This window comes from Pelmatolapia mariae, linkage group LG20, assembly GCF_036321145.2.
Source record: "Pelmatolapia mariae isolate MD_Pm_ZW linkage group LG20, Pm_UMD_F_2, whole genome shotgun sequence".
In the NCBI taxonomy this organism is placed as follows: Eukaryota; Metazoa; Chordata; class Actinopteri; order Cichliformes; family Cichlidae; genus Pelmatolapia; species Pelmatolapia mariae.
In genome coordinates, this window is record NC_086244.1 from 33,045,029 (window position 1) to 33,071,836 (window position 26,808).

Sequence of the window (26,808 nt, forward strand, 5' to 3'; positions counted from 1 at the left end):
TTTTGCATTTCTTTGGTTCAGATGAAAGGGTTACTGCAAGAGTGTGAAACACTAGCCTAGGAGACAAATGTCTGCTTCATTCTCTCTGGAATTTTTTTGCTACTGGTTGTGCAGCCACCTGCAGATTAAGCCCTGCAGCTTATCATTTATCAACTCTAGCCTGTCCCTCACACAGCCAGTAATGACTGTGGGATAAGTTCAGTTATTTCTGCGTCCTCAGATCTCAGGGCTGTCTGATCTGGCCGACCGTCCTCTCGTTGGTGCTCTGACCAGCAGGCTTCAGGCCCTGCACAGCCAGCTTCAGTCCTTTGTGGAGAAAGTAGACAGCCTGGGTAGGACCCCAGTGGGTGGCAGGGACCTTGAGTTGGAAGGGGAGTCACCCTGCACCTCCACCTCCTGCCCTGGAGATGGCCAGGATCCACAGAACAGGGCAGAGGAGAAGGTAAAAGAAAAGGAACACTCCCCTTTTCTCACTCATCGTCACGCTTTTCTTTTATTCCGTATGTTTTTGTTTTTTCAAGCTTTTCTGTCTTTTTTCTGTTCTAGTTTATTTCTCTGTTCTTTCAGTGCCTACTGTTAGTTTGGCTGACCAGCACTCCCAGTTCCATTTCAACATGCTGCTTTAGTTTCTCCTCACGGTGAAGAATGAGCTTTACACGGCACGCTCAAATCATCCCAAACGTTAAAATAAAATTTCATTTTTTCTCTCTTATCATTTTAAATTAACTTCAGTAATTCAAGCCCTACAGATAAGGGGAAAAACAAAGATGTCTTGACTTTGATGAAATCAGATTTGAGCTGCCAGTGTAAGCCTCTCCACGTGATGTTACCCGTGTCCTCTGCATGCCGTGGAGTCGTCTCCTAACCTGTATTTAGCTGCTGCTTTAGGCCTCAAATGGAGCCTGTTTGATGCATGCATATAGTGACATTATTAAGCTTATATAAAGTTCTGTTTAATCAATATATACCAAATACACAGAGAGAAGCCAGAAGCTGACTACAGAATAATCATCTCTTAACAGAAAATTTAAAAAACCCCAAAAATAGAATAATTGTGTGTGTTCTGTGTGTTTTAGTTGCTCTTCAGTTTATGACTTTATTTATATTAGTTTCTATTTACTGCACAGCGATCCATTTTTGTCGCAAACACAAAATGTGGAGAACGAAAAACTCTATTGAAATGATTAGGGACGATGTGAGAATCCAAGTTGTCCAAACTGATTTGTCGAAAGCAGCAGAAAGCCAAAGTGAAGCCGCTCTAAGAAGATTTCCAATCATGCTTCATTTGAAACGCTCCACTCGGAAGTTCTTGGCACACAGTCAATTGTCACACACTGAGGATTTACTCTCAGCACCAAATGTATTTTCAACTATCAGATGGCCCATAAAAAGTCCAATATGGGATCCACGATTTTTTTAAAAAGTGCCCTGGAATCAGTCGAGGCTTTGGCTTTACTCGGCTGACTTGTCCTTTCATAATGTGATGAGTCGTTTTTATTTTCCCGCCATCAACTGTTGGGAATACATTTTAAAATTACATAAAATCTGATGAGACTCAAACAGTAATGTTGGGGTGGGAGGGTGGGTCAGGGGTAAATTCTGCCACTGCATTACCATTTTTTTTCCCCATTTGTTTAAAATTCAAGTCTTTCGTAACTTATTAACAGACAAAATATGGAGACCTCTGGAATGTTTTGTTGTGCCTTCATGGAGAGAAATTTGTATCGACTCTGATCTGATCGAGGTGTTGCTTGGAAGCCGCTGTGATGAAATTCTACGTAGTTTTAAGTGAAACTAGTAAAAATGCAATGTTTAGACTCCATTAGAGGCCAATTCTGAGTTCCAACCCCCCTCCGATCTCCCTTTTCCTCCCTCTCTCCTCTCCCCTCTTTCTCTCTGCACGGGCACCATATCCGATCGATTTCTGCACTTGACCTCACCCTTCCCCACCTTTCCTCAAACCTTCTTTTTGCCACTGCTCCACACATCCTCACATAACTTCCTCACCCCTCCTCTTCCTCGCACCCCTCACATCCCTTTCTTCCAACTCCTCCTTTCACATCTTGCATCAAAACCCGTTTCTCCTCCTCCTCACCTTGTTGCCCCTCCGCTCTGACCTTTCATCCTAACTGCCTTACTCCTTCTCTTCTCCTCCCATTCGTCTTTTTCTCCCCTCTCTCCTTCTCCGTTTCCTGCTCTCCCTCCCATTGCTGTTTTTACCCCCCGTCTCTCCATCCTTCACGCTCTTCTGCGTCCCGTTACGTTCCCTCTGTCGTGCCCCCTCAGCCGTTCATTCTACCCTCCATCCTCCTCTTCTTTCTCTTCTCCACTCTTTCCTTCTCTTCTCTGACCAAGCTCTTTTTCCTCTACATCCTCTTCTTTGTCTTGTGAGGCCCATAAGTCATTATTTGTTCTGTTTTTTTGTTTAGTTTTTTATGTAATGTTGTCACATTGATAGGAGCCATTTTGGTTGTATTGTTTTTTCTTATTGTTGTATTTGTTTGTCCTGCTTTCTGTCATTTCCTCTGTTTTGCTTGTTTTTGTTTGTTTGTTTGTTTGTTTGTTTTTTTTGCCCCACAATTCCTCCTCCCCCATCTCTCCCCCCCCCCCTCTCTCTCTCTCTCCTCTATGATTCTTTTCTGTTTGTTTTCTTTTTCTTCATTAACTTGCCCATGCATGCATGCAGCAGCCTGATTTTAGGGACCAGTCGGAGCCAGAAGCGAATGATGAAACCGAGGAGAACAGCCAATCAGACAGCAATGAGTTGCAAAATCAGGAAACCAGCCAGCTGCAACATGAGGAGAAGGAGACAGATGGTGCAAAGGTGAGAGGCTCAAAAGCACAATCCGTGACATTGTGACATGCACAAAGATGCACACGAGGCCTGAAATTTCAGAGCTGGTCCATCTCGCGGCTGACAGCTAACACAGTTACTTAGAGCCTAGAACCAGTGCTTTAATATCAGATTTCTTACTCTCTTTTAACACTGAGTATTAATATTTATTTATCACTGAATATGTTTGATATGTGATTGGATTTTCCACATGCGTGGGTGTACGAGGACATACTGTAGCCTGAGGTTACTGGTGCCTTACATTTGTAGCAACCTCAGGCTAACAACACAGTGTTGTAAACAAACAGTGACTTCACTGTCAGCCGGGGTACTGACAGGAAGACCTTTGTCTGGTTGACTTTTTGGTGGTGTGTTTCCGTGGTAAGCAGGGCTGTGTGTGTCTGCCTCTTTATCTAAGGGGGGACTAAAATAGAATGACGGAAAAATATTGAATGCCAAATAGTAAAGACAGAGTGGAGCAGTGACAAAGCAAGGCGAGAAGCCAGCATTCAGCAGAATCATGCAGTACAGTGCAAAAGTCTCGAGCCACCCCATCGTTTCTTGAGGTCTTTTTTTGCTGCTTTCACAAAAAAAGTGTCTTATGGAGTGATTCATCCAAATGTAAACATTTTAGTTCAAACTGACATCAGTATCTATAAATGAGACGGAGAGATATTACACTGACTGTCTACAGCCATCTGTAAAACACAGTAGGGGCGCTGTCATGGTTTGGTGCAGCATTTTAATCAGTGGTGTTGTCATAAGATTGTCAACACGGAAAAGTACCACCAGATTTTATCCGCCACGCAATATCATCTGGAAAGTGGCTGATTAGCAAAAGCTTCATTTTTCCACATGACAATGACCCCAAACACACTGAGAATGAAGTAAAAGTATATCAGCAGGATACCTGATCATACAATAGACCTCAGTGTTATTGAAGCATGCAAGATCATTTTGACAGAGAACAAAAAGCAGCCAACATCCAAAGAAGAGCTTTAAGAACTACGCTGAAGAGAAAGGTGATCATACCAAATACTGGCTTTCAAGCTCATTAGAATTGCACAAATATATAATAAATTACAGCATATTTCCATGTCTGTCTGCACATGTTTCAGTAAATCACTGCTCCCATTTCCAAATATAAAATATAAAACATGACCGATGGTTCAGGACTTTTGTACTGTACTGCATGCTGTACAATAATAAATGGCACTGTTTATATTGTACAGGCAGTGGAGCTGGGTTTGTTGTCTTTATACTAAGCTAAGCTAACCAAAAATAGTTTCACTGTTTGTGCATAGCATAAAGATTAGACAGCTGGATGAAGCAGTAAGAATGGCTCTGACCAAAAAATATATTTAAAAAATCACCTATTAGCATTCAGGAATTAGCCTTTTTTTCACCTGAATACTCTGACTTTTAACTCAGTTACATTTATATAGCACCAGTTCACAACAAAAGTCACCTCAAGGCTGTTAATACTATGGGGGAAATACCCTACTGTATTAGAGAGAAAACCCCATCAATTAGATGGTCTCCTATGAGCAAGCACTTGGCAACAGTGGGAAGGAAGATTTACCTGGTTTATTGCCATCACACATGAGGTCACACCATCAGGGGACTTAAGTCAGTGTATAGGCACAGCTGCTGGTGATCAAGAATTGTAAAACCCTAATAACATGCTGCTTTTATATTATGGTTTTCAGCCGATTAAACAAGACACATCATCCAGTTATTATGAGAGTGGAACTGATCCCACAAATAAAGAGAGGCTCTTAAAAGGCTAATAAATACTTGGAAAACGCTTTTTAGCATTGCATTCCAATTAAAATCACCATATTTAAAAGAATAAAAGTGTGATGAGTTTCTGAAATTATTCCCAGACCTCGATACAAGATTTGCTCTGCTATTATCAGCCTCTGATGCTGTAGCGCATTTTCCGTGGGTAGCTGCCACCTTTTCAGAGTGAGTGAGTGAGTCACTGTTGGAACAGAGTTTCTGAGTAGTTTTTCTAGCTGAAGGTGAAGGCCGGGTGGTGCCCCTGATGGAGGGTGATGGAGGGCGGAAGCTGAGCCCAGTGGAGGGTGAAACAGGACATTAAGGGTACAGAGGCAGGTCGATGGATCGCACTCACTCAGCAGCCAAATGAGGCATGGGGAGAGCACGAGATCAAGCCTGTGTGTGTGTGTGTGTGTGTAGGCTTACAGCAGCTCGCCACAGTTGATGTGTGATTTAAAGGCTGCTGTATCACAAACCTACCGTAATATGGATGAGGATGCTCACTCTTGGCTGTTTCTTACTTTTTTCCATTTGCTTTCTTGACCACTTACCTCCCATTACGGTGTCCATTTATCTTATTCATCATCCTTCTCTTTGATTGCTTACTTTCATCTGTTATCCTACCAACATGTTTCCCTTTCAACTGTGATTGCCATTCCTTTGTTTGTTTGTTTTTCCCCTGCCTCCTTTAATGCCTTTAATGTCCCGTCTTCCATGCAGCTCAGTGATCTTCAGGTTCGGCTCTCAGAAGCGGAGGAGTCGGTTCGAGGAACTCAGGAGGATCTGGAAAAAGAGAGGCAGGGTCATAAAGAAATTGCTGTTAAACTCACACAGGTCAGTTTGCACCCTTGAATACAGTTGATTGTCTCAGTGATCTGTTCTGACTGGATCCAAAGATTTAACAAATTATATACTATATATTACTGTAGATAAGTAAACATCGTTTAGGTTTTGAGATAATGAATGGGCATTTGGTGACTGCTGGGGCTACTGTGTGTTTACTGTTGTTTCTCTTAGCTCCAGGAGGAGCATCAAAAAGCCATGCTCCGACGAGACTTCCAGCTGCAGAGTCTGGGTCTCCAGGCGCGGCTTCAGAAGAAGTTGTGGAGCCAGGAGAGGACTCTGCTGGTCCAGGAGTCGCAGCACCTCAAACAGGCCCTTTTACTGCTCAGCCTCAAACTACGCTGCTTCCTCAAACAGTGGAGGCTTGGCTGCAAGAAAGACACAGAGTGGAAGGACGTCCTGGAGGTACGAGGGAGTGAAAACTGCAATCTGTGGAAGCCGGTCCATAGTTCAGTTTGCCGTTGTTTTGAGCAGGAACATTGATTTATATGAAGCTTGTCTGTGTGTAACTTCTACTTTTTCTTTAAAATTTCCAAGCTTCAAGATTTAGCTTCAGGTTTCCTCTAAAATACTGGAATATGTGATCTCAGGTGCTGCTGTTCTGTGATTGGTTCTTTAGATAAACAGCCTGAAAGATCTCTACCTGCTACTGGAAGAGGAGAACCTGCCGAGCCCTACCCACCAGACTGACAAGAGAGCTCCTGCAGACGAACAGCCACTCAGCCCGACTATAAAGGTGGGACAAGTGAAACTCGTGCACACGCGCACACTCACACACGCTTACGTGGATTACTTGTGTTTCCCTTGCAGTCGAGCGCTGTGAGCAGCACTTTGGCAGACCTAAAGGTCGCGCTGCAGGACCTAAGCGGGGAGTTGCGACAAGAGAGACAAGGCTCACAGGAACTCACTCAACAGTTCGCAAAGGCCAAGGCATCATGGGAAGTGGAGAGGACCGAACTAAAGAGCCTCATAACACAGGTAAGGAGGAAGAAGTGCTGCTACTCTAAAGAAGTTTCCAAACTGATCATTTGGACACTAAACAAAAACGTGTTAATGAGGTCCAGTAATACAGAAAATGCATTGTAACGGTTCAATTTTCCTGTCCTGTAAACAGCTGGTTTAATTTCTACTGCTTGGAGTGCAAATTAGACAGATGTTTGAGTTTAACAGTCATGAGCTACTCATGCTCAGACTGTTGAGTAGAGCGAAAAGAATACTGAACAAGGAAAAAAGTAGTGGAAGTATTAGGTGTAGGTGAAATGCCCCCAGGTCAAAATGAACTACTTCTAAATCTGAGTGATTTCTGTCACAAGCATTTTGTATAACCATACAGTTATTGTACACCAGCTGGGCCACGCGTTGCTTTGAAGCGGCCGATAGTCTTTTTGACAAGTGGTTTTTAAAATTAATGGCATCCTAAGGGTTCAATTTCATCTTCTCCATCTGTCGCATGTTTTGTGTTTGTCCATTTGTGCTTTTTATCCCCCACTCCACCCCACTCCCCCCCTCCTGCGCCTTTCTGTCTTGTCTACAGGCAGTAAGTAATGGTTTTAATGTCTCCTCCCCCTTCTCCTCTCTCATTGTCTCTCCGTCTATCTCATAACAGCAGTCGAGGCGGTAATATTGTTAATTAACAGCCTCTGAGATAGAACGTTGGCTGTGTGTTACCGCCCAGTAATTGAGACGGAAAGAGAAGGAAGAGAGATAAATGAGAGGAGACGGAGAGGCCTCTTAATGTTAAGCAATTAAATGGTGAATGGTCCGTGCTTATATAGTGACTTTTAACCTTAGCTAGGTTCTACAAAGCACTTTACACACGGACACATCTGTCATGCTCTGGCCCACAGAGGACAATTATTATTATTTTGGTCCTGATCTAAGTTTGCAAAAACATATTTTCTATGTCCCGATGCATGTGGTAATTGCTACCCAGTTATAAGTTAAATTGTAAACAGTCATTAAGTTACAAATACAGTTTTGAAATAAAGTCCATCACACATGCAGTTTTCTGTTAGAACCTATAAAAGCACACGGTGATTTCAAAGGCATCTACAGAAAAGCACCAAACTCCACATTTGACCTGAAATGAGATTAAAATAATGCTTGATTTGGTCCCCGTCTATAAAGAAACAAAAGAATCCACACTAAGACCAATGGAGGCATCAATCATTGTCATGATGAGAGAGATTCAGGTCTCGCGCTGGTGTCCAAGTCCTCTGATTGGCAGCTGGAGATGAGAACACTGTGACGTGTTTGCAGGTTGCTTCCCAAGAACGAATTTACTGACACACGATTGCTGCCTTAATCAAAGATTGACTCCACCTGGCTGTGATTCATTACGGGTGAGGCAATTTTATTGCATTGCCCAAGTATGCGCACACTTAAGAGTCATTTATTGCATCTGAACATTTTCCACCTTATCACAAATGTTCTCAGAATGACAAACGAACATCTGTGCTACACATTTACACCCTTATTCCCCTTCCTGCCCTTTACAAACAAAGTATGTGTTACCCTGGCTGAGATGCCACAGCTGGAACCAATCTCTCCTCAGCCAGCAACGCACACTGTAAAGTATGCCATCAATTTGCCTTGCATGTGTGTGAGTGTGAGTGTGTGTGCGCACATTCAGCAACCAGTCGACCACATCAGTGCCAAGGCTTCCTGGCAACACGCAGTGAATCCTCCAGCTGTTGCTTCATTGGACGAGTCAAGTCAATTTCAAACTCCGTCCTATCTGTCAAACAGCTTGACTGCGAATTAGCTTCGCCATTCAGCGTCAATACACAAACACTGTCAGCGAGGTAGAAAGCATATGCAGAACCCCCAAAGCATGCAGGACAACGCCGTCTCGTTTTGTTTTTTTCTTAATCACTCATCCGTACTGACTGACTGTAGGGCACGTTATGAACGCCTGCGATCTCCGTGATGACAGAGTGCACAGCAGGAAGCTCTGATCGCTCGTTCATCAAATCTGTTGAGTTCCCTTGCTCTTGAAGCAAAGATGACAAACGACACTTTAATGTGCCACTCAAAAGCAGGTGCAACTCATAAGTAAAAGAAAAACTGTTTTGTTTTCTTAAAATAAGACATCCAGCCGTCCCCTTAGTTGATCTGTCTAAAACAAGTCAGTGTAGCTCCTCCTACTTTAAAGCCCCACCCCCAAGGCAGATTTCTTTTTTGCAGTCAGAAGGTTTGAAGAGCACATTCTCACAGACATCACGTAGAGCCAAGAAAAGAAAAAAACTGTCTGAAATATAACTGAGAGCAGTCTGAAGCCTGAGCTTTTGGCTTTTAGGCATTACTTATTCTTATTACAGAATCTGACATCAGTATATGTAATTACGGCCATATTTATATGAGCTTAGAATTCGGTAGAAAAGCATAATAGGTTCAAAGGTCTGGTTCGATTCAAGCAACAAGAGCTGTTTGGTGGAGAGGCTTCTTTGCTTTGTTTCCATGAGTGATGTCAAACAGTCCACAGAGACATCAGTTAGTTTAACAGCTGATGGATGGTACAGAATAAAGGTAATTATTAACAGATAACTTTGCTGTTTAGTAAATATGGAAATAGCACATATATATACAGTGAGGCCATTGTTGTATTTCTGAAAATATTTGTTTCTATGAGCAGTTACACATGTTCAGACTGAATATTAAGTGAAAAAAAAAACTGAATAAAACTGCTCAAAGGCCGCATGATGAATGTGTGAAATGTGAAGGTAAACAATCTTATACCAAAAACGATTCTTTACGCATGATCTGAAGTATTTTGGGGGGTTCTGGTTAATAAACCACGATGTAGTGATTTACACATTTGCCTACCAAGCAGAACATATGTGGTTTGATCCTGGGAGGAGGCACTGATCCCTCTGGGGTTGCATCTGGTCTAAAAAATAAATAAATGAAATCTTCTAAATCAAACATGCAGAGCTACCGGCTGTGTGGACCCCTCGTGAATAAAGGAGTGGCTGAGAGCAGCTCTCTCATTCTCTGATTATTAAACCAACTCTGCTCTTTCATTATTAAAGTTTTAGTTGAATAAATTGAATTTGCTAACTTGTGGTTAACGAGTCATGAACCAGATGGCTCTGATGCACCAGTAAATGCCAGTCATCCTGTAAAATAGCCTCCCCCTCACCGCCTCAGTAGTAAACCTCGTTAAGACGTGGGGCTCGTTAGGTTGTCTTCATCATTAACAAGAAATACTACTTTGCATTGGAGACATGGAGTTGGGCTTAGCATGTGCGATGGCCTGACAGTTCCATTAGCACCATAAACGGATGAATCGAAGGAGGATTGATAGGTCCGGAGATGTGTGGGTGGGTGCGTTTTGTGTGTGCGCCTGTATGTCAAACTGATGGGACCGGCAGTGTGGCTGTGTGGTGAGCTATGAGGCTCAGACAGAGAAAAAGAAGAAGCGGGAGTGCTCATAAAAATTTCAAGCTATCCCACCTACAGGCTCCGTGACAGAAGGCCAGATTTATGGAGAGTGAAAAAAGGGGTGGTAGAGCTCAAAATAGAGGGCGAGAAAGCTGTGGAGAGAGGGCGAAGAGGTGAGGCAGACGGGGAGTGGGGTGAGAAAGCTTTAGAGAGGAGGAGAGAATGAATAGCGGGGAGGAATTCTGACAGAAGCGATGGCAACGGAGAAATAGAGGTGGATTAAACATGGAGACACGCTGGAACTTCCCAATTGCAAATCTCAGTGTGGTCAAAATGAGTCACAGTTTGAATCTTGACAAAGACCATTAACTGTGTGTGTTACAAAGTTTGAACTCGGGGAAGCAGCAGACTATCATCATTTTCAGTGTTTGAAGCTTACTAGAACTAGCTTCTAAAAAAACAGTTACTTATTCTAATGGTCCACGAACCACAACTTTATCGATATATAACAAGAAGGTGTCAAAACTCATCGTTGGTGAATCACTGACAGGGTCACGGGTGCCCAGAGCTCACAGATGCATGTGGGGAGCAAAGGCTGGCCCATGTGGTCCCATCCAACAGTTGAGCCACTGTGGCTCAAATCGCCAAAAAAAAAGGTTTTGATAGAAAGCTGTCAAAATACACAGTGCATCACAGTTAGTTGTTTATGGGTCTGCATGACCACAGGCCAGTCAAGGTGACCTCTTTTTACCGCCGAAAGCACCAACAATGGGCGGAACCGGACCACGGCACCATGGAATAAGGCGATCTGGTCTGATCAAGCAAATTTTCTTTTACATCAAGTAGCTGCTTTGCAACACTTGCCTGGTGAACATCTGGCACCATGATGCACTATGGGAAGAAGGCAAGCTATCAGAAAATCCCAGTGTAGTTGAGATGGAGTGTTGAACGGATCTGGAGTGTATTGTTACTGAGAAAAGGAGTAGTCACCATTGCCATTTTACTATTTCCCTGAACTTTGAGGAAAATCAATATATTTTGGTGCTTACTATGTCTCCCTCTGACTTTCCAGCTCGAGACCAAAGCCAGCAAATCAGCAACAGCCATGTCCTCCACTGACGCACTGGACCCTCCAGACCTAAAGGTGGCACTGAAGAGGGAACGCGAAGAACATCAGCATCTGCTGGCTGAATCCTACGCAGCAGTGATGGACCTAACTAAACAGGTAATGCCTGAGAAAATTGTTGAGTGATGGTTCCGCAATAAAGGACTACAAGAAAAATAGTAGTTATTGGATGTAACCTCGGCTATATGACTATGATTAGCCTCCTGACAGACTTCATCATTGGCTCTGATTCAGTCCCTGATTGCTTTGGCTCAACCACTCCTTCTTTCACTTGTATCTCTTCCTTGCAGTGAGATTGAGAGATCCAGCCCTACGAAATGCAAACATTCTTATTTAGATAAATAAATATGGATAATTATTAGTAGTGTTATTACATCATTTAATTTTCCATTTAATATTCCTTTTTTTTTCTTTCTTACTAACTGGTGTACAGATCAGTGTTATTTGTTATTTCCTCTGAAATTTACTTAGTTGCTTTATTGCTTTATCTGCACAGTAATACACAAATGCACAGCACAGCTGCTGTGAATGTGTGCATGTTAAATATAATCTATACAACTACTTTCGTATGCAAAGTCGGTGATCAAGATAGGTTGCAAAGTAAAAGGCAAGATAATAATAATAGAAGGAGACTTTCACATAATTTCAACATCACATCCAGTTTGTTTCCTCATCCACCTCCTCTCGCCTTTCTCTTTTAACCTACCTGCGGACCAATCAGCTCCAGATCGGCGAGAGGAACTGGGGCAGAGAGAAGCTGGAGCTGCTGGAGAGATTCAGCCAGGAGAGAGCTCAGTGGGAGCAGCGACTGAGAGAGGCCACTGCGCAGCAGGGGAAGGTATGATGGGTGGGCTTGTGTTAGGGAGAGAAATGTCAAAGCTTATCTTGTGATGATAAAATCTAAAAGGACGAAGGTGCGTGTCAGAGATAAGGAGTACACTGATGAAGGTTTGATTATTGGCTATTTGTTATTCCGACTTCTCAAAGAACTTCAGTTTTTCTTGCAAGCTTTGCAGCAGCTTAAATGTCTTGTCAGCTCTATTTTTGGTCTCAATGTTTTAAAAAGATGTCTTTCGGAAACTAAGTCCACTCATTTATGCTAAGCAGGTCACGTTTACCGCCAAGGCTTAAAGTTTAGATGACTACATTTGCCATCTTTGGGGTTGTTATTTTTATCTCAGACAAGTTTGGTTGATTCCGACTTTAACCACACAGCTGGTAATGTCATGATGTGAGTAAGGAGAACCCTCGCTTGTGTGACTGCCTTGCTGTGGTTGAGCTGAGCTCACCGGGAAAACATAGTCAGTCATATCTGCTGATTATACACCAGCGCAGTCACTGCCAAGCTCCTGCAGCATGTCTGGGAAAGGATGATGAGGGATTGCATCAGTGGTCATTAAAGGTCTTTTCTTCAAACACACAGGCAGAAATTAAAATCCAGACACACAGACAGGAGCCTATCATCTGTGTTTAGCTTTTTTTGTTTTGCTTTTTTGTTTTTTAGATGTTTAGACTGGTGTGTCCACTCTTTCTTGCTCTCTTTGCTTTCTAACATCCTGGTATTCATTCCTCCTCTACAGCGAGTGATCCTATTTTATTTGAAACATGGCGTTTTGGAAAGGACACAACTTGTCTTTTTGTTATATTCACTCTGCTCCCTGCCTTTGTCTAAATCTCCTCAGTGTGTGTGCACATTTGTGTGTCTGTGTCTGTGTCGCACTCTGTCAAACGCAGACCTCACATGCTTGTGTTACAGTGTCAGAGCTTTCACAGATTTCTGACATTTGGTTTCAGTGCCCCCTTTAGGCCAGTTTCTGTAAAGATTACTAGGATTCTTTTTAACATTACATGAGAATTAAGTCCTCTTAGAATCACATATTATTTATATATTTAGAAATAATATTATTTTTTCACTGCCTTGCAGCTGAAAGTGAAAATCCACCGGTACATCTGTACAACACATCACCTGCAGAAGTCCTTTTTTCCTTCCTCCCACTGTCTCTCATTTTTATCTTACCCATGGTGAATTAGCTCCTGAGTGTGAGATCACTCCTCAAGTGTGAAACACACTGACTCAGCATTACCTTCTGTGTGTGTGTGTATGTGTGTTTGGATACAGTTTGCTACAGACATATTATACCAGACAAGGTCTCGGCTTTCTCCTGTCAGAATAACCTATTGATGTCTTTTGGGGTGTGAAAAAAAAACTATAAATAAAGAATGTTACAGGAATAATTTGTGTAGATGATGCAGGTTATTTAAATGCTAATAAGCTCTTAAAAAGCAGATCCAGCGAGTTCCTTTTCACTGACAGCCTGGATCTCCTTTCTTCTTAAAGTCGAAGCCACCGAGCGGTGAATCGTCTCCGGACTCAGTCGTTGCTAACGGAACAGGGTCACCAAGGTAACAATAATAGATCAATTTCAGCTAGATCATCAATTTTAGCCCATTACTCTAGTAATTAAAAAAATATATATCAGTGTGTTATCTTGATAGCTAAGCATAAGTTCTCTTTTCTCATCAGCTCATTGGTGAAAAGGATCAAGTCCACGTCAGAGCTGGAGTGCTCGGAGGTCAACGGAACAGCCAATCAGGGGGAGAAAATACAGCTTGCTGCCCCGCCTTTCATTCCCTCTGATCTGGGCGACAACACCAGAAAAAATTGGACCTGCCTAACCAATGAGGTTAACAGCTTATTTATACAGAGCTATGGAGCCATGGAGCTTATAGTATATTATTTATATTTACCTAATTAGCTGTATATATTGTAATGTTTTAGCCAAGTAAGTAGAAAGTTGTCTTATTATTCTCTTGTCTCTTGTTTCAGACCCCTAAGATCGTTGACACCTGTAAAACATGGGATGGTCCCAGCGGCTCCTGCAGTCGAGTAGGATCACAGCTGGACTTGGAGCCTGTGCAGAGGAGCTACACTGCTCCAGACCGCACCGGCATCCGGATCTACTACAGCCCTCCCGCCGTGAGACGCACTGATCACTGGAGAAGGAACCAGGAGGCCGAAGAGCCAGAGCACACTCAGAATGGGAGCTTCTTGCTGGAGGTGAATGGCTCAGATGCCGGCGTAGCTGCAGTGGAAACCCTGGACATTCAGCGTCAACCTGCATCCTCCTTTTCGTCCTCCTATGAGCAGTGGCTAAGCTCCCTGTCCAACCAGCACAGGGAGCTGTTGGAGAGCAGAAGCAGCTGTATTGCCAGATCGATGCCCAGCGTCATCAGTAACACGGTTAGCGGCTCGGCTAACAACGTGGTTGATGGGATGTCGCCCTCTTCTCCTTATCACACCCTGGAGATCGGAGAGATTTCAGCCAATTTAAGTGACGACATGAAGGAAATGACCAACTGTGTTCGACAGGCCATTCGCTCTTCATCTTTGGAGAGAAAATCTGGCAAGGAACCTGGGAGTCAGGTAATGCTTTTTATTAAGGTTCTCAGTTAGTTATTAAAAGGAAAACAAGTTTGTTTTTTGATCCCAATAGGGGTTCACTTTTTTGCTTGTTATCAATAAATATTTATTTTCTCCACACAGGCAGTCGCTGTGTCCACCAGGTCCACACAGACTGCAACCCAATACGTCAGCATTGGTCTTCAAACCGAGAACCTTCCCAGCAGCAGAGGCACCGGGTTACATTCCAAAGTCTGGTCTCCTCGTCCCTCTTCAGGAGCCACTTCCTCTTTGGCATCCGCAAGAACTCGGCAGATATCCACATCACTCGATAAAGTTCACAGCCGCATCGAGAGGCCGTGCTGCTCGCCCAAATACGGATCACCAAAACTACAACGCAGAGTGTCTTCTGGTAAATTTGTTTTATGATTATTAATGTCCATCCATCCATCCATCTTCTTATCCGGGTCGCAGGGGCAGCAGCCCAGACCTCCCTCTACCCAGCCACCTCCTCCAGCTTGTCCAGGGGAACACCAAGGCGTTCCCAGGCCAGCCGAGAGATATAATCTCTACAGCATGTCTTGGGTCTGCACTGGATCCTCCTCCCGGTGGGACATGCCCGGAACACCTCACCCAGGAGGCGCCCAGGAGGCATCCTTATCAGATGCCCGAACCATCTCAACTGGCTCCTTTGGATGTGAAGGAGCAGCGGCTCTACTCTGAGCCCCTCTCGAATGGCCGAACTTCCCACCCTATCTCTAAGGGAGACGCCAGCCACCCTTCGGAGGAAGCCCATTTCCGCTTCTTGTATCCACAATCTGATGATGATGATTATTTATGTATACTTTTCAAGTTTTGAGATGACTAACTAGGGGTGGGCGATATAAACGATATACGATAGAAACTATATAAATTTGGCCAACGATAGAGATTTTGACTATACCGCTCTATCGCGATAGCGCATGTTGATGATGTCATCAAGCTGCGCCTGTTTTGGTCGAAAGCATCGCAGCGGCTACAACCACTATCATCTGCAAATTATGCCGGGCAACAGTCATAGCAAAGAGATGAAGCACTTTTGAAATATGGGGAAAGCCAAACACTGCGCTTCCTCCACTTCCGTAACATTGATTCATTAATGTTGAATTCTCTCGCAGCCGCTCTATTCCCATATTGTTGCAGTATATTAATAACTAACCTTGTATTGTGGATGAATAATCTCAGTTGTTCTCCTGACTGAAGTTTGGCCCGTGTATAGTATCTTGTTATGCCATTGCATTTGTCCATACAGAATCCCTCACGTTAACTTTTATCGAGTGGAAAAAAAAGTTGGCGTTCATCCTCCAGCTTCACTGTGCTAATGTTGTGCTAACATAGCTGTGTCGCTAGCAATCACGTAGCACAACATTATATACCAGCTAGCCCAACTTCAGTAACCCTGCAAACGCCACTGCTGTTTAGTTTTCTGTCTTCATTTATGTTGGAAGTGGTAGCAGAGCTGTACGTTTTAAAATCTCTCAGTCAGAACATGGTATGTCATGTTTAGATGGAAACTAGCGAGCTAACTTCCTGTTAACTTGTAACTCCGTTAAATTTAATAAATTCTGTTTTCATGGATGCCTGTATGTTAAACTTAATTGTTACACTTGGTAAAGCAGCAACGCTGATGATTTTATTAAAGATGAAAGAATTTAGACCGTTTTTAACTCTCAGTATTCATTTGACTTTGGGACCTGAAAGGGACGGAGTTTTGGACCCGGATTACTCCAGGAAGCTCCTCACTACGGCAGCCGTAATGCTCTGACAATCCATCAAGCAGTGCGGCTTACCAAAGTTGTACTAAAACATTTTTAACAGATTTCTGCACGCCCAAATCGGTTCGAGGTCAGTAAGCACAACCAGAATTCATACATAAGGCACACTCTCGATTTTTGAGAAAATTAAAGGATTTTAAGTGTGCCTTATAGTGTGGAAAATACGTTATACAGAAGAAAAGAATATATCGCGATATATATCGTTACCGCACGTGCTTCAAATTATATCGCGATATGGATTTTAGGCCATATCGCCCAGCCCTATGACTAACATTGTTGCCTTGTTTTTAGGCTCTACCTCCAGACTGGATGGGGCTTCCTCCTCCAGAGACCGCAGCCTATGGAGCCTCCAGCAGAGATCCATTGGTGGTGGTGGTGGTGGAGGCTCAGCCTGGGCTCGCTCCACCACCACCCGGGACAGCCCCGTCCTGAGCGGCCTCACTGATGGCCTCTCCAGCCTATTCAGTGTCGTGGAACACACTGGGAGCACAGAGTCCCTGTGGAGGGGTGACGTAGGTAAGCGCTTAACAAACCTACACATACATCAACTCTGTGATGGTCAGAAGTATTAAGTGCCAATAAAAACTGTCACTTTTAAAAAAGGACACAGGGTTATGTAGTCTTGTTACCTTTTAGTTTTACTGTAAAACCAAATTAATACAGTTTTGTGAACAGATTGAGATGTCAGAGAAAGCAGGAGTACCAGCTGGTTGCTAAGCTGCATCAAAAGATATTTTATGTCTTTCACAGTAGAAAAAGCACAAATGAGAAATAGTAAGAGTAAACTCTGCTAACATGAGTGCAGTTTTTAATTTTTTTTTAAATTTTTTGCAGCTTTTCCTCTTCACTTGTTACTTCATACATTATCTCAGGGAAATTTACACGGAAAGACTTTACAACATAACAATAGAGAGAAAGGCTCCAGTTGCCATTAAGCAAATACTTGGCGACAGTGGCAAAGAAAAACTCCCTTTTAACAGGAAGAAGCTTCTCGCAGAACTAGGCTCAAGGAGGGGAGCCATATATTTTAAAAGGCTGATATTTGAATCATAAGTACGTAACACTCAGTCCATAAAAACATCTGTTAAGTTATAACTTAACTCCCTCAAAGCCGCTATTCAGAGAAGGCGTGTATTTGCTAACAGCAAATGTTTTAAAGAGCAGCTTCTTCCCAGAACTTTCCCAGCTAACATTTCCACACATAGCTAAAATAGACACACATATTTATGGCTTTATCTTATAGAATTCAAAGTGAGCACATGAGCACTCTGTAGCTTGTTAAAAAGTAACTCAGCAAACATCTACTGGAGGAAAGAGGCAAGATAGACAATAGTCACCTGTAATAATATTAAACAGAAATGTTAAAAAAAAAACAAAAAAAAAAACAGTATGCAAGGAAAACCTCAAGTGTGAAACATGAACCTTCTATGTCTAGGAAGAGATTTTAACATTTGCATAAATATATTACTAGAAAGGAAAAGGAGTGCACAAACTTTTGTTGTGAGTAGTAATTCCTGCTCATCACATCTTGAAAATGTTTTTAATATCAAGCACGCTTCTAGCTATCAGCTGATCCTGTTTAGTGCCATACTGATTGTTGATCTAACTTTGCAGCAGGACCAAGCCAGACTGCCAGCCCAGCTCGGCACCTTCCTGCCGCAGGAAAACCCTCGGGGGCGGTGGTGTGTGGATCAGACCCCAGTTCTCAGCGGTACGGTGGCGTGGTCCAGGAGTTCTTCAGGAATGTCTGCAGCAGCCGTGGCCCTGGAGGAGCCCCCCTGTCTGGGGAAAGCGCCCAAAGAGAATCTCTCGGCAACCTTGGAAGTTTGGGTGCCTTGGCGGGTTTCAGCAGCGTTGATGAGCCCAAGCCAGAGTGCGTGTCAATGGCTGTTGGGGGACTTGGCACGCTGGCTGGGTTGGGTGGAGGCAACGACAGCGTGACCAGAATCGTTAATAAGAGGTTTATGAGACAGACAGCTGGGGAGGAGATGATCAGCATCATGGGAGGAGGCAAGGAAACCATGAGCAACGCCGTTGCTGCTGGATCAGGGACAGAGGTGAAGTCCATGTAGGATACCTTGATGTTGCTTGATTTAGACCAATAATAAAAGCTCAAAGTTTCAATGCTGTTTTTTTCTTCTTCGTTTTAATTTCCAAACCCCAATATTTTTTTCGGAAACATGCAATCGACACAAGGCTAAATTTGCCTCGGTACAGTTTTAACACTTTAGCTTCATTAAAAACTGTGCACAGTATGCAATAGGAAAAACATTCATACCTCCATGTTTGGCGAAATAACACTTCCATTTCCAATCTTTCCATTTCCCAGGATGCACCCTGCGACTGCGCTGCCCAGTCTGCCTGCTTTGCCAGACCATCAAGAGCATCCACTCGTCACTGCAAGCACCGTCCACAAGAGCCTTTGCCTACAACAGAGGAGAAGGCGGACACCAACAACGAGTGACAACACTACTGCCACACGCATACGTACAGAAAGCAAACAACGATTCTTCACAGATGCTACTGCCATGAAAACACTCACTGTTGTCACATCACACACCCCTAAAACCTGCCATGTAGGCACACTGCCAAACGTAACACACACACTGATAGCACACTGCATAGACTGCTGAAAAAAACCTACTGCCACATGCGCATAAAAGAAATCACACAAACACACCGAGCAATGCATCAGTTGACTGTACCATTCTAATGCCAAGGACGGGGACTAAAACTCCTAATCAGATCTAAACAATACAAACTACCAGCAGAGCAGAAAAGACACATGCTTTCATACATAACAGAACTAACAATGACCTAAAGAGACGCTACAAAATAAAACAAAGATGTCAGGACTGGAACTACTAAACACCCCATCAGATTTGCACAATGACAGGTACTACAACAGAATGGAAGATCCAACTTGATGACATCAACCTGCCACCGTGCTGTTGAGCAAGCAGCCATTAAGATATAAAAACAATCAAGGTTAAGAAAATATGGAATGAAAGTGCGGATATTTCTGTAGGAGACATACAACCATAGACAAGATATTCTTCACAGAGATATTCTGCATAACTGAAACCATCAGTCTCCGAGATGCAATCTGGTTAAGAGCTGTGATTTCTCCAGAGATGGTACCTGCAGAGACAGTTACTCACCGAACCTTGTCATAAACACATGAAATTATCCCGCTTAGATTGATTAGCACAGTAACATTCCAGCGAGTGTCTCCAACATGGATCTAAAAAAAATTCTGCATCTGTTTTAAGTCGAGGACTCGTTTACAGCGTTTCATTCCTAAAGGAAGAACTTAAAGACTGTTGGGCTGCATATCTCAGCATGACCGCACTTATTGCTAAAAACATCTTGCTATAAGTGATCTCAGAGACGACCTCCTACTATTTTTTGTTTCTTAGCAAACCTAAGCAACAAAAATACTCTTAGGCTTGGTTTCCAAAAGAACTTTGGCCACAAATACGAAGAGATTTTCTGGCATTGTAGCCATAATTTAAACCTCATAGATTAGCGTAGGTTATTCTCCACAGTCCAGTTGGGAAATTATCATTTGGTTTGACTCTTTTTCCGCAGGCAAAAAAAGTGCCTGTTTCTTATTATCGAGATCTACCTTCACTGATGTCAAGATTCCTCCTTTAACCTTTCAGTGATGGTGTGATGAAGACATGGTGTCCAGTCCTACAGCACACTTTCCCAACACATTTCAGTTGGTTACACTAACTGGGGACCATTCCAAAGTCTAAGAGCATGGCATCAGATAGAAATACACCAATTACAATTGGTCTTTTTCCACCTGTATTCAGAGCTAAAAGCCACAGACGGAGGCAAAACCATCACATTAAATGCATTCCATTTTCTTAGCAAAACAAATCCAATCCATCCATATACTAACTGCTGGGTTTTGGAAGGAACCTTTCGATAAATCTTTAAAAACGTGATATTGAAGCAGCTTCAACAGCAGACTAAAGAATCAGTGAAACAGTGTAGCTGGGCTCAAACTGCTCACCGTCTTTTCTGCATTCCGTTTTTTTATTTGAGGTCATGCTAGATGTGTGTGGCTGTCATGTTTTCTGGTTTATTAGTTCATAAATCCATTTCTGGTGAAGGGCAGATGTTTTAAAATACCCTTAACCTCCTTTGCTCTCTCACACACGCCTGCATTGCATTGTAAGGCTGCACTGGTGACGCAGTGTAGAAACCTATACACGTTTTTTAAAAATGTAGCATAAATGCAGTTTTGTAAACAACAAACTATCAGCAGCACTGACATTTTTTACTCATCATGAAATAATTTCAAAGATTGGTTTTATTTATTTAGTATTAGATTTTTTAAATTTAAAGATATATTATTAATTTATACATATATCACCTTTTTCCCCCTAACTGACAGTTACAACAATGTAAAATATATTTCTGAAGGATGTATTCGCATCCTTCATTCGCAACAGAAATATCAAGGAGTGATACTTTTTAGTGGATTGAACATTAGAAAATAATGTAATTTAATCATAAACATATTTGGCAGGGTTTTGAATAACATTTTGGTTTTTTGGCTTTTATTTCTTTTTTCAATCAATAAACAGATATTCAAAGTGCCTGTCAGATCACTTATTAATAGTCAGCTCACACCAAAACTGGACTCTGTTAAAGAAAACTGCAAACCCAGCAGGCCTTTTTTTTTTTTTAATGAATAGGGTTGTTTTTATGCATGTAATTACAATGCATAAAGTACTTAAACAGATGTAAGAGCAGAACTTTTATGTCAAGGGTTATCTGCACTGTATGGAGAGTAAATTATTTTTGTTTAGTTATGTTTATTTTTATGGATGTTTTACTGAAATTTTGCCGGTTTCTAGTCTTTCTGTCATGGTGCTACTCAGTGTAAAGTCTGCTCTGGACTTGCTGCCCTTTGACAAGGCAGTCCACTCGGTTTTCTATCCATCTATTCTAACGCGTCTCTTTCACTTCATGTTTGAGCAGCAGACCAGCGTTTCTCGGCTTCTAATGACTCAGCAGTTTAAAATAGGGCATTACACAAACAGTGCGTGTATTTAAATAACACACCGAAGAAAACCCACAGTCTAAATGTTGCTGTCTCCTCTCCAACCCTCACAACTGGTACAAACCCAACTGCATGAAAGCAGGCGCTGCTTCAAAAGCTACGGACCCAATTACCACAAGGCTAGACTGATTTTTTTTTCCTTTTTAACCACAGCATTACACAACATGCAGTCCTACCCAAGCAGTCTGATTGGATAAACCACCGAAAACTAATAACCCCGTGCATCCAAGTGCACTGAAAAGTCAAGCCTTTTCGACATTCCGTGACATTTCCATAATTTAAGGCTTTGCAGGAAGGATGCACTGATAGTGGAAATGTGTGCCAACAGCAATTTTTAGCATAAACGTCTGGCCAACTGCCGATGCTGACTCTTCATTATAAAAGAATAACTGAAGTGCTGTAGACCTACTCTCCCTCACGCTGTCATTTTACGTCTATGAAGCACATACAGGAAATGAACTGAATCCTAAAACATATTCTTAATAAGAGAAAAGCAAAAGAAAGGGAGCAAGGCCTAAAAAGGAAAGATACTGGTGCTGTTGATCAGAAACATGACCAAGAATGATAAATGAATACTGGAAAGACTTGTGACATATTTAAAAAATAAATAAATAAAAAATAGATACCACAGGCTCCGAATGGCAAGAAAGTGAGGTTCGTGCAACTGTCTATCGAAATCCTGTGTTACATTTTTTTCCAGTCATGAGGTTAAATATGCTTAAAACTGGCTTTGACACATTTGTGACTAAGTTAGCAGTCAAGTGACTAGCTATTGTACCCGCTAACTACACTCATGACTGTGTAGACATATTAGTAATGATGAGCATTGATAAAACTGCTGCGCTTCTTTTCCATTCAGTGAGCTCCTCATACGAGAGGTCTGTGTATCCATTAAAAAGGCAGAAGCTCTTACACTGTGGAGAATCTAACAGGAGCAGACTAAGTCGGAAATTAATCTCCGTGGCATGTCTGAAACGGCCACAAACCAGTCATTAAGTCATCCCACAGTCTCCCCCACTAAACACTAGAATGAATAGGCTCAAACCACAAAGGAACTATTATCCTGCATTAATATGAGACTTTGCCACTATATCTTTTTTTAGACATACTCCACAGCTACAAAATCAATCACGGTCTTGGATCGGTTCTCAAAACCTTTTCCACTGAATTTCAGATTCCAGAACGTAAAAAGGTGAAAGTGCCATGGATGGCGTAAGCAGGCCGGAAGACTTTGTTCTTTACTGAAATAACGCTAAAGCTTTTATTTTGAAACTCCTGATGACACACGTGAAACAAAATTTCTAGATGGAAAGTTTACCGGGATCTGTTCTACCTCTGACACGTGTCATTAAACAGTTTGATTCGGGTTTCTTCAACATATTGATCATCATTGGACATTTTAGCCTTATAGTCTCATTGTCTTATACGCTCACTGTCCACAAGAAGGTAACTTTAGTGCCTTTCCTCTACAAAGATGTCTCGGTTCAATTAAGGCTTATTTTTCTGCAAATGTCTGGCTCCACCTAAGTACATTCTGTATGATGACGCCACACATAGTTACACCTGGACTTTAGGTTAATCGTCTTAATTTCTCATCTTGTGCATTCATGTCCGGCAGTTTCTAAATGACACACAGCCTTAGGAGGGGTTTTTGTGTGCAGACCTACAGCTGAATGATAATGTGGACCAATTTACATTTTAGTTCAATGTGGGGGTTTTTTCAAGGTAACATGACGGACAGGATGACGTCCTGGCACATCTTCAAAGCACGTGCATATAACTGCCACGTTGCTGCATTCGCCAAACAACAGGGAATACTGGAGTTTTATGTTTTTCACAAAAATGCAAACAAATTAATTGGTTTGTGTTAATTTAAACCATGATAATAACTTATTGTATTTTCATACTTTTGCTATTGTATTTGATTTTTATTAGAACAAATACAAGATGCAGGATGTCAGAGCTGGACATGAACATTAGATGACATTTACTACGAACTGGTTTTCTAGGAGCAGAACTGTTCACCGCAAAATGAAATGAATATATTTTACCTCTGGCCTGCCTAGATTATTTTATTGTAACTTATTGTAAGATTTGGAGAAATGTCTTCTGCCTTATGTTAAATATGATAACAATAAATTTTCTTCTCTTGTGGTGCTTAAAGAGACAAATTATGATTGGAAAAACTTGTCATAAATGCATAAATGTCTCTTTTTATTAATCATTCGTGGGATACTCAAATAAATAAATAACTTCCGGCAGGAACTACTTGGAGCTATTTCCTCTGGTTCCACTGGCCAGACATGAATTTCATTTTGAGGTCAACTGTCCCATGAAAAAATGAAACGTCTCCAGTTTCTCTGACTCTGACCTCCTCAGTCAGTTGTTTCTGCCTCTCCAGCCTTCTCACCTGTCAATCAGGTGTTCTTTATGCTCCACCCCCTCAGGTTATAAGCATAAGAGGCATTTCAGCCACTACAGAACAGATTTGCAGGTCACACATCACCAGCCATTGACAGATGACTTCTTACAGGTTGCATGATGCAAACTGCAAGTCTTATTGTTCCCTGTGTGTCTGTAAGCCTATCGAAGCGACGTGTTTGTTTTTTCCCCAGCTTTTTTAATCTGTTTCCATTTAATCTGTACCATCTGTTCTTATGATCATTACATGCTGGGAATCTATACGTGAATATTTAGCTGTTCATATTGTTGGCTAAACTATTACCTAGAGACTGCCTGTATATTCGCTTTATATAGTCTATACTCTTGTCTTTTTTTAATACTGCTTGATTCTTAAATAAAAGGGGAATGCTATGAAAGCAAAATAAAATGAGTACACAGTAAGAAAACACGTCCCTTGTATTGCAACTTGAAAAGAAAGGTCTGTACTCTGTCCTTGTCCTTACTTCTTTTTCTTTTCTTTTTTTTTGAGAAAAGCTGAATATCAACAGCTGATCTGAGCCAGGTCACTGTGGACGTATGTAGCTCTCTCCCTTTATAGGCCGCACTTGAGCATTTCTTCTGTACATAGAAGCATTTTCAAGCTGGTGGAGAATAAAATGTGGCGGCAAACATTAATAGGAAGATGAGAAAATTTGATCCAAGTTGATTTTTAAAGGGGTTGGTGATTTTTTTTTTTTTGTTTTATCCAACCAGTGTAGCTTGTAAAACATGACATTAAAACTGCCTCCTGTTTGTCACGGACTTCACAAATAAATGTTTGTTGAATTTTAAAGCACCTGTTCTCTTGTCCTGTGTACATATTTTTTTTTATACACATTTTGACTTCTGCAGAGTTTCACTGACACAGACTCAGTTGCCGGTAGTCAAGCGAGACAGAAGTAGTTTCATATCAAGTGGATCTTTCCATCTCAGTTTGTTTAAGTTTAGGCAAATTAAACCAAGTTAAGGTCAGATCATGCAATGAGGCACCAGTGTCAAAGACATCAAGATGCCTGCATTGCATCTTGCCTGCATCAAGACTTATAAGATGTCTTATAAATGCTCACTGCTGCAGCTTTTGTCAATTCTACACCAGGAAACTAATGTCTATAGGTAAGGTCCATTTATTTTAGTGGTTTGTTTTTAATGAACTGCGCTCCTGATTTACTTGAATCACTGAACCTGATATAAGAATTGTACTTGTTTATTGCAGTTCTAGGAGTAAGAATTCAAATTGAAAAATTAAAAAAATCTAATTAAAAGATTTTCAAAACAAATATTTTAAGAATTTACAGAAGCAGAAAGGGTAATGTGAAACTTTGAACCCCTCACAGTATCTTGAGTTTAGCACATAAATGACACTATATTGTTGTTATTGTGTATTTTTCCAAATAGCACAACACTGGCTTTGCCTCAATGTTATCAAGTGCTATTTCATCTGACCACACTGGCCATAAATGTCCAGATACATGCATACATATACATACACTCACTGGCCACTTCATTAGTTATATCTTGCTGGTACTGATTTGAACCCCTTCTGATTACTAAGGGGGAAAATCCTCCATACCATTACACCACCACCAACAAGCCAAATCATTGATACAAGGCTCATTCATACATTTTAATTCATTTTATGTTGTTTATCCCAAATTATGATCCTACTTATCCAAATGTTGCAGCAGAACTGGAGATCATGTTTTCCTGTCTTCCATTGTCCACTTTTTGGGGGATCCCATGCACACTGTAGCCTCAGTTTCTTGTTCTTAGCCGACAGAAGTAATGCCCAGTGTGGTCATTTGCTGCTGCAGCCCATCTGCTTCAATGTTCTTATCATGCCTTCAGAGCTTTTCTACATGCCTTGGTTGTAAGTGGTTGTTTGAGTTACTGTTGCGTTCTTCTCAACACTATCAGGAAGTCTGATCATTGTATGACACAAACTGGGCTTTTTTTACCCAGGTTATATAAACAAAACTGAATTGCAGAGGTGTACCTAATGAAGTGGCTGGTGAGTGTAGAAAAAATGTTGAAAAAATAAAATGATCTTACTGACATGCTTAAATTCATAAGTAACTATCATCTCTGGTAGGGAATGCAGAAGAGCTTTAGCAGTGCTCCATCTGATTAGGTGGACTGGACAGATGGTGTTTTGTTGAGACTCAGCTTTTGGAAAATGCACACAATAAGAAAGCTTGAATTATACAGGAAAATAATTAAGCAGCAGTTAACTTCCTGTTCCCTGTAAAAACAGCCAAAATTGCAGACTAAACAACATAGCATTTGATCTAGTTTTTTGTGAAGCTATAAGAGTTTTATTCCTTTGTCTTTAAACCCCCATGTGGCTCTGAATGACAATAACACTGTGTAGGTTGGAAGGAAATAAGAACGAATGAAATGTGAAAGTGATCAGAAGGATAGGAAGAAGAAAAGATCTCCAAGGAAAGGAAGAGAACAACAAAGAGTAAAAAGCTCCTCAACAATGTGTGAAACAATCTAATCCAACAGAGTCTTGTTTGTACGACTAAAGCAGAGGAAAGTGATCGAAGATGGACTCTCAGGCTGCCTGCAGCTTTGCAAAAGAAGATCGTGAGTGGGAGTAAGGAAGAAAGAGTGTTTCCTGTAGGATCTCTGTGAGGCTCTATATAGGAACAATTATGCTTTGAGTGCACTAATAACATCAGCGCACTTTCATGCTCACAAGAATAATGTTAACGTGCACATTTAGCAGGCAGGTGTTCCATGTATTACAGTTTAGCGTGGTGACACATCAAATCCCCTTTAGTTTGGTCACTTCTAGATTGCATTAACTGGAGGGAGACGGTGGTAGTGATGCTTGACTGTGATTGGGGGATTGGTAGTCTCTATCAGACCAGCACTGCATGTTCAGTCCACCACCAGCATTTTGGTTCTTCATCAGGTTTTCCTCAGACTCCCTCCCCAGGGGCAGTCGGGTGCACAGAGATATTTATGTAGTGGCCAAAAGGTGTTACTACAACTTCTGCCTTCACAACTTCGATCCACACTAGCTTATTTATACCAATGCACAATCACTGAAAAAAAGACTCATTTTATGCACATACTGACAAGATACCATGAATTATTATT

At 41.8% G+C, this 26,808-nt stretch overlaps 1 protein-coding gene across 2 annotated transcripts in view; it reads left to right on the plus strand.

The window, feature by feature from the left end:
• The window catches only part of mtcl2 (microtubule crosslinking factor 2), a 97,297-nt gene extending 72,798 nt beyond the window's left edge, over positions 1–24,499 (plus strand). The window contains exons 10-24 of one of the 2 annotated variants that reach the window (XM_063465099.1): positions 221–442; positions 2,687–2,824; positions 5,336–5,449; positions 5,633–5,863; positions 6,078–6,194; positions 6,269–6,436; positions 10,914–11,066; positions 11,689–11,805; positions 13,306–13,370; positions 13,492–13,651; positions 13,795–14,391; positions 14,512–14,779; positions 16,473–16,697; positions 17,796–18,238; positions 18,511–24,499. In XM_063465099.1, coding sequence (XP_063321169.1) covers positions 221–442; positions 2,687–2,824; positions 5,336–5,449; positions 5,633–5,863; positions 6,078–6,194; positions 6,269–6,436; positions 10,914–11,066; positions 11,689–11,805; positions 13,306–13,370; positions 13,492–13,651; positions 13,795–14,391; positions 14,512–14,779; positions 16,473–16,697; positions 17,796–18,238; positions 18,511–18,645 — 3,153 coding nt within the window. In that variant the 3' untranslated portion in view covers positions 18,646–24,499. The remainder of the gene's footprint in view (positions 1–220; positions 443–2,686; positions 2,825–5,335; positions 5,450–5,632; positions 5,864–6,077; positions 6,195–6,268; positions 6,437–10,913; positions 11,067–11,688; positions 11,806–13,305; positions 13,371–13,491; positions 13,652–13,794; positions 14,392–14,511; positions 14,780–16,472; positions 16,698–17,795; positions 18,239–18,510) is intronic. The other variant, XM_063465101.1, reaches the window with a different exon arrangement.
• The last annotated feature ends 2,309 nt before the right edge of the window (positions 24,500–26,808 follow it).